Source organism: Cyprinodon tularosa, unplaced genomic scaffold, assembly GCF_016077235.1.
Source record: "Cyprinodon tularosa strain WSP-4 unplaced genomic scaffold, ASM1607723v1 ctg40, whole genome shotgun sequence".
In the NCBI taxonomy this organism is placed as follows: domain Eukaryota; kingdom Metazoa; phylum Chordata; class Actinopteri; order Cyprinodontiformes; family Cyprinodontidae; genus Cyprinodon; species Cyprinodon tularosa.
The window spans coordinates 3,166,316-3,174,199 of NW_024039119.1; the positions used below are offsets into that span (position 1 = coordinate 3,166,316).

Sequence of the window (7,884 nt, forward strand, 5' to 3'; positions counted from 1 at the left end):
CCCCATAGAAAATCTTTGGAGGGAGTTGAAAGTCCGTGTTGCCCAGCGACAGCCCCAGAACATCACTGCTCTAGAGGAGATCTGCATGGAGGAATGGGCCAAAATACCAGCAACAGTGTGTGAAAACCTTGTGAAGACTTACAGAAAACGTTTGATCTCTGTCATTGCCAACAAAGGGTATATAACAAAGTATTGAGATGAACTTTTGTTATTGACCAAATACTTATTTTCCACCATACTTTGCAAATAAATTCTTTAAAAATCAGACAATGTGATTTTCTGGATTTTTTTTTTCTCATTTTGTCTCTCATAGTTGAGGTATATCTATGATGAAAATTACTGGCCTCTCTCATCTTTTTAAGTGGGAGAACTTGCACTATTGGTGGCTGACTAAATACTTTTTTGCCCCACTGTATATAGACATTCTAATTTATTTATTAAAAAACTGTTAAGATACATGAAAGCTACAGCAGTCGTAAAAGTTGAAGAGATTATTTTTGAAATATAGACGTTTCCCCTCCGACAGCCTATATTTTCTAAGGAGACGACGCTCCGATTTTTAAGCCTCTAAAAAACGAAATGGTTTATATACAGACCGACTACTGGCACGCATTGCAGAAATTTTACACCTGAACAATAAAATGACTGAGGTCATTTGGACCCATCTTGTCTTGAACATCAGTTTTGACCACGATCCTTTAGGTCAGGATCTGACAGAAAGCTTTAGGTTTCAAACTGAAAAGAAAGGAGAATGATCCTACGACTGACGATCAGATGAAATCAGTGTTCAGGTCCAGCCTTTACCATTTGAGACGGCAGATTTTAATTCATCCTCTGAAAACAATTTGTTTAGATTACTACTCTGCACTTTAAACGTTGATGAAAGCTTCACACCAATGCTAATGTTTGTCACATTTCTATAGCTTTACGGATTCATTCAGAGATGTTTTACAGAGGTAAATATTGAAATATAAAAGTACATTTTTTCCTGCATTTAAGAGGTGTGAGACTTTGCCAATGGAACAAGACATTTACATTTAAAATAAGAAAAACTTAATTGTCTTATTCCAAGTGCATATTATCTAATCATCTTTTTTTAATAGAAAAAATACTAAATTCATTGGCAATTATCGCATTTACCTTCTCAGATTAAAAGTAAATATATTTAATATAAGATATTTTTACTTTTTTCTAGATCGTTTTTGCAGTGTAATGGTTTCCCTTACTGATCAGAACTGCTGCATTTGAATGCTCGCTTGGAGCAGCAGATTGGTGATCACCTTTTTACCTTCAACAAAAATACGAAGTGTAATACTCTTAACATGCATTTTTTCCCCCTCTCTAACTCTAGGACCAGTTCTAGATGTTTCGTTGTTTGTTACACTAAAATCTTAAATTAATCTGTCCATCCAGGAGCTACTTTGAAGTGAAGGAGATGAATGAAGAACCCTTTGGCTGAACTTTGTTTTAAATGCGGGCTATTCTGGGTTATTGGTTAAATGATGGGATAATCCGACAAAACACTAAGAAAAAACTTTTGATTTTTTTGCATTCAAATGTATTTACATCCACAAGTTGAAGGGGAAATCAAACCTTGGGTAAGACACTGAAAAACTCTTACATACATGTAACGCTTTGCAAATGTTTTTTGTTTTCATTTCTGTGTAGATGCAAAAAAGTAAACTACTCTTATTTCATCCATTTAAAAATATCAGTTGATTATTTAGTAGCAAAACAGGGCAACAAATGAACGATTCCCTGAGTTTTTGTGACCTGAGGTGAACGATCACAGTGCAAGACAAATGTCAAAAAAGAAATATAACAAATACAAATTTTTTTGGTTTTTGTCACATTGAAATATTTCATATCATCAAATGAAATCATCAAATAAAAGCAACTTTTCCGATTATGCACAGGGATTCATTCTCTGAGGTCAGATTTTGTTTAATGATCTAAAACATGTGTGACATGAAAGTAAAAGCTGGAGGTAAAAACTGCATAGCACTGCGTGCGTTTGGTCTAAGTAACGTGGGTGCAAAGGTGTCGTAAAAATTCCCCTTTTGTTGTAGAGTCGCCGGGAAAAACGGCTTGACAGAACTCGCAGACGTGCGAGTGCAGCGCCACATCAGACATCACACCTGCTCCGGACAGGGTCAGTAGCCCTCCATCCTTCACCGGCATCTGCCGAAAAAATACAACAATAGAGGAAAGAAGTTAAAAAGATCACAAAAAAAGGAACAAGCTCACATTTTTGACCAGTAGACACTCACCATCGCTCTGAACTGAGCTCCATTTTCACCACGACTGTTTTGTTCTGAAGGCTTTGATTCGCTGGAAGAAGCTCCGAGGTATTTCGAAGACTCCAGATTGAACGTGAACGGGTTAAACATCTCCATCTTTGCGTCTTGCTTTCTCTGACGAGTCGTGTCCACGCTGAGCTTGGACATACCCTCAGCGAGGACACCAGAGGAACAGCCAGCGTCTCTGGAGAAGCGCTCGGCTCCACATGGCTGTGTGGGAGCGGCTTGTGGTTGAGGCTTTCCGTGCAGAAATGCAGGGATCTCAGGGGAGCACTGGAGAGGGAAGGAAATCAGGTCGCTCACTTCTGCTTCAGTAACAGAGATACCTGGATTAAAAGACAAAAAAAGATTAATTTACGGGTTACTTTTAGGGACTGAAACACTGTTCAGCATGAAGTTCATAAACTCACCTTGCTGGTTGTGAAGAGCTGTAGTTAGCTGATGAAGCAGAGCCGCCTGTTTAAGGCACAGTGACCTGAGACGAAGAAACTGCTGATAAAGTTCACTGTACGCTTCCTCCATCTCACCCGCGCAGGGTTCTGCTGATAGTAAATATCACAGGGTCAGTTACAGCCGTTTGTAGCGTGTAAAACAATAAACAGGAAGCTTCAACTGAGTCTTTTTTGTCAAATGGATCTATGTAGGAGACACAGCAAACATGTTAAAGAAGGTCTGATTCTTTAACTTGGCTTAAAGACGTCGACAGACTTTCAGGTAGGCCTTGGGAAGTTCTACAAGGGTACCAAAACCTCATGTATCTATAACAAAGTAACCTTAATGGGGAAGGTGTTTTGAAAAATTAAAGAGGGTGCCGTAGAGTCATGTTTTATGTGACTTTTGTGAAACTCTAAATCAGGCATCCCCAAAGTCGGTCCTCGAGGGCCACTAGCTACGTTTACATGCGCAAAATTTCCCCGATCCGATCCAAACCTTGGTTGATCGGAAATTCAAAATCTCCGTTTACATGGACACTAAATGAAATGATCCGATCATGACGTGTGTATACATGTACCAAGCGTTGGATCAGATTAAATCTTTTAAGCATGCGCAGAACTTCCTGCCAAACTTGGCAGTTCTGTCTGCGTCTGGTTTTTGGGAGGCCTGACAAACGATGCGCTCGGAGCGAGCGGAAAGAAAAACGGAGAGAGGAGGAAAAAAGCGCTTGGCAGCGAAATGTACGAGAGAAAATGTAGAGAATGAGCGATTGAACCGGCGTGGGAGAGCGAGTGGGCTGTGGAGAGAGAAAAGAGGAAGAGGATAAATTCCTGATTCCTGCAGCGTTAAATTAACTTGAGTGTATAAGTCGGCGTTCCTAAACTCCTCCCGCCATGTTGTTCACAGCGAGAGCGAGAGCGACCGGTGGTTTCCTGATGTTGACAAGGCGGAAAAACGTCACGCTGACGTCGCACACATGCGCAGGGAAGATTATTTTACTCTTAAGATCCGAATGGGTGTTTACATGGACGCCAATCAGAATGGCGATCGGCAAAAACCACCTCTCTCATTCGGAATTAAATTTAGATCCGATCGGACCGAATCAGATTAGAATCTTCAGTCTGACATGTTTACATGAAACATTTTTGATCTGATCAGGCCTTCAATCCGATTAGTTGTGTTCATGTAAACGTAGCTACTGTCCTGCAAGTTTTGGAGGTTTCTCTGCTTTAGCACAGCTGATTATGACGACTGAAGTTGAGCAACAGCCTGTCAATCAGCTTTCAATTAAAATCAGCTGCGTTGGAGCAGGAAACCTCTAAAACCTGCAGGACAGTGGCCCTCGAGGACCGACTTTGGGGATGCCTGCTCTAAATACTTGCATGGGCGAAATTTGGTGAGCTTTCCTGTAAGGCCTTCGAAAAGCCAATTCATGGCAAAGGATAAAAATAAAAAGACATGATGAAAATTAAACTTTGATCACAATTATTACACAAAATTTAAAGCAGAAAAAGAAACATTTGTTGCCAAATTTAACATAACGTTAACAATGGATAGCAGTTCAATGGAACAGCGAGGAATGTACGTCATGTGATCTAATGGTACGACTGCTGAACATGCGTGTCGGCCCATGCAGGAAAACTATAGTATTTTCTTTAGGTAAGATCATATAAAATGCCTGCAGACTCTAATCTGCCATGAAACACAATTTAAAGGCACATAGTAACGTGATTTGACATCTTGACACTCTGTGGTTGCATGCAATGTTTGACAGTTTCCTGCTGTAATTTATCATAAAACATGTATTTGTTATTTTAAGGCTTTGTTTTTTCTCTCTGTTTGTTAGTAAATATAGCGTTACTATGTAAATTTACAAAAACAACATTATGTGACCTGATTAATATCGCTGTGTATGCGTGCAAAAGTGTGTACGTGCACCAAGCTCTAGTTTTTCTGCAAAGAGTTATAGCAGAGTCAGTACTTAGTTAGCAGCAGCATCAATGGCCAGTAGATCAATAGTACTGCCAGCACATGGCGCCACCACTGCATATGTCAGCTCACTGCGCCCGGTGCTGAGGTTCTATTTAGGCTCAAAAAGGACAATCAAAACCCCATCAGGACGAATGCTTGGAGTACATAGCCTTTTTTTTATTATAATTAACTTTTTTTTCTGTCTTTTTACTAAAGTGAGAGTAGAAAGTAGTCGTCCAAAAAATTCCTCAAGGGTAAAAACTGTATTCAGTAATAAGATGGAGTATTAGGGCAAAGCTAGAGATTTTTTTTTTCTTCCATTTCAAAATAAAGTTGTAACATTACGAGAATAAAGTCCTTAAATGATGACAAACAAGTTATATTTCGTGACAACTCTTACAAGAAGCACTTTCTTCCCTAAAATGAGCAATGTGGAGCATCATGTGAAGTTATACTTTGGCTCTGGTTTGACAAATAAGGAAATATTTTAGCACCAGCATCAAATTGGGCAGCATGTCAAAGTGGACTCAGGTTGCTGATTGGTGGAGCTGGTCGACCGTCATCTGCTGGTCGGAGCTCCAAGCTTTCTTTCTGAAATGGGTTGCTGAATAATGATTTCATTCTAATAATAACACAACTTTATTCTCGTAATGTTACCACTTTGTTCTCAAAATAAAAAAATAAAAAAATCTCTAGCCTGGCCCTTATACTATGTCGTACAGTAAAATGCTACAAGTACTGAGTAACTTTTGGCTCATAACATTTGATTTAATGTTTAAAATTATGTAATCAGACAAGGGCTGAAACAATCACCTTAATTATGATTAATCGATTATTGAAATAATCGTCAAGTAATTTAGTAATCGATTAATCATAAACGTGCAGGTAGAGACTCTAAAACATGCCTTTAGCTGACAGAGTGACCCACTTAGCAGTATTTATACCAAGATTGTAAAAAAAAAATATAAAACATTTTGCATTTAAGATAACAAAAAAAATGTTTCATCAATATACTCTCAAAAGAACTCCTTCAGTGGAAAACTTTTGGTTTCACCTGGCTTAATTTAGCAAAAAATCTTCTTTAAAGTACCTTTTGTTATCCAATCATTAATCGAATAATCAAAAAAATTATCGACAGATTAATCAATTTACAAAATAATCGTTAGTTGCAGCCATAAATAAGACAGTTATAAAGATCCACCAATACATGTTTTATAAGGCAGATGTCAATGCCAATCATTTTTACATCAGTATAAGTGAAGTGAGCAGAAATGCAGGCACATCACTTGACGTCACGGCATAGCTGCTAAATGCACAAACCAATCAATACATGCAAATATTAGCTGATACACTATGTGCCAGTTCTGCAATTAAAAAATAAAATAAACAACCAACATGATTGCAAAATAACACATCTGGATAGAGAAAAGCCCTTTCTAATCTTTTTATTTTAATAAATTGGTAAAACCAATCTTTACAGTAGGTAATGCATTTATATCCAGGAAAGAATAAAGTACCTGTAGCGGCAATAATTAATAATTACAGTTTATAGTATTTTCAATTGATCTCCAAATAGTTCAACTTACTCATGGTTGGTAGAGAAACCAGAAATTTACCTCAAGTAAAAGTAGCAAAATTCTCACAGGAAGGAATAACTATAGTAGAGTATAAATACTCTAAAATGTACTTTTTAAGTTACTTAAGTAAATTTGTGAGTAAATCTAACAGATTAAACAATGTTCTGTTATTTTAGTGCTAAGGCCATCTGGAAGAGTGAGCAGTTATAACCTCAGAGTTCTGTCCATATGAATATTACTTCACTTACAGCTCCGAGTCGCTGGCTGTCCTCAGTATAGATGCAATAAAGCCTTAAAGTCATTCAGACTTTCTGTAATAAAAACAAAAAAAAGGACTTATTCTGAAACCAACAGCCAATCGCCAGATGGATCTTATATCCAGTCTTCAAACTAAGTTAAACCAAAAAGTTTGTTCTTCTACTGAAAAGTAAAGCTAAGGTTCCTGTAATGCAGCTGCACAGAGTTACATTTAAGGAAGTAGCCTTTGAGAACAGAGAAGTGAAACTCTTTTAGTAGAAAAAAAAGAGCAAATGCACCATCTGAGTTTGGTTTTAACATGACAGTCTGACAAAACATGTGTTCAGAGACCCTTTCCATGTATAAAAGAGAAGATGGCTGCATATTTCCCATGTGTGCAAAGTTAGAGAAAGGAGGAGCATGGTCAGTCTATAGCTCCCTAAATTATCCATTTCCTCTCTTCTTAACTGCTGCAATTGTAAAATAGTAACAATTGTTAAAAGAACCACATGAAAATGAAATGAAACCCCAATGGGGATAAAAATAAAATCCTATTTTGCTCCTTATTCCCTCTATGATTCCTCCCTGTTTACCTTCAGGTGAGAGGACAGGCTGTAGGCCGATCTGTCATTTGCTCAGATTGAGTCTTGGTTTCTCTAAAATAAAAAAAGGAAACATATACGTTGCCTTATCATTTCTTGATGATATATATCAAATTAGTGAAAGTTGAAAAGAATAAATTTACTTTAACTTACAGTTGTTGTTTTTTTCCAGCACAGGACGTCGGGCTAAAGGAGCAGGTTTTTTCCTTTTTGTTTTTTTCCTATTTTTTTTTTTATCCGTGACGTCACCACACCGCGTCAGACAGGTAAATCCGGCAAACAACTTCCTGTCAGGTTACCTTCAAAATAAAACCTTCTTCTAGCGTTCATTATGCTCCGGGAGGTATAAAGACTTTCCTCTCTGACGCACAGTGCGTCATAATACGGATTAGGATCAGGAGCACTGAAACATTTTAAAAGTTAACTGATTTTTACATTTTATTTCAGCATATGAGAAAAAAAAAAGTCAGAATTCTGACTTTAATCTCAGAATTCTGACTTTTTTCCTCACAATTCTGAGTTTAATATCAGAAGTTTGACATTTTTCTCCCAATTCTGGGAGGAAAAAAGTCAGAATTCTGAGATTAAAGTCAGAATTCTGACTTTTTTCCTCAGAATTTTGACATTTTTCTCCCAATTCTGAGTTTTTTCTCAGAATTCTGACTTTGATCTCAGAATTCTGACTGAATTCTGACAGCTAACAAACACGGCATCAAGACGTAGACATGTCTGTTTTAAAGACTAACCTAGCTCTCTTGTTTT

The 7,884-nt window shown here is 37.6% G+C and overlaps 1 protein-coding gene across 4 annotated transcripts; it reads right to left on the reverse strand.

Annotated features, from left to right (window-relative positions):
• Positions 1 to 1,535: 1,535 nt before the first annotated feature.
• Positions 1,536 to 7,383, reverse strand: zgc:113184 (uncharacterized protein LOC553745 homolog). 4 transcript variants are annotated; one of them, XM_038298021.1, is made up of 6 exons: positions 7,276 to 7,383; positions 7,114 to 7,176; positions 6,532 to 6,594; positions 2,711 to 2,839; positions 2,271 to 2,626; positions 1,536 to 2,181 (listed from the first exon to the last, which is right to left on the reverse strand). In XM_038298021.1, the coding sequence occupies exons 4-6, from the start codon at positions 2,820 to 2,822 to the stop codon at positions 2,020 to 2,022; spliced, it is 630 nt and encodes a 209-aa protein (XP_038153949.1). In that variant the 5' UTR covers positions 2,823 to 2,839; positions 6,532 to 6,594; positions 7,114 to 7,176; positions 7,276 to 7,383; the 3' UTR covers positions 1,536 to 2,019. The 4 variants fall into 4 exon arrangements, with proteins under 4 accessions (XP_038153949.1, XP_038153948.1, XP_038153947.1 ...); XM_038298020.1 differs by having other exon boundaries at positions 2,711 to 2,842; XM_038298019.1 differs by lacking the exon at positions 6,532 to 6,594 and having other exon boundaries at positions 7,276 to 7,382.
• Positions 7,384 to 7,884: the final 501 nt, after the last annotated feature.

Bases quoted from the DNA above. Each gene is read 5' to 3' on its own strand.
- zgc:113184 (XM_038298021.1), bottom strand. From the start codon at position 2,822: ATGGAGGAAGCGTACAGTGAACTTTATCAGCAGTTTCTTCGTCTCAGG. The intron at 2,627-2,710 runs GTGAGTTTATGA...CTTTTAATCCAG, and splicing joins AGCTCTTCACAACCAGCAAG to GTATCTCTGTTACTGAAGCA. The intron at 2,182-2,270 runs GTGAGTGTCTAC...TTTTTTCGGCAG, and splicing joins GAGCTCAGTTCAGAGCGATG to ATGCCGGTGAAGGATGGAGG.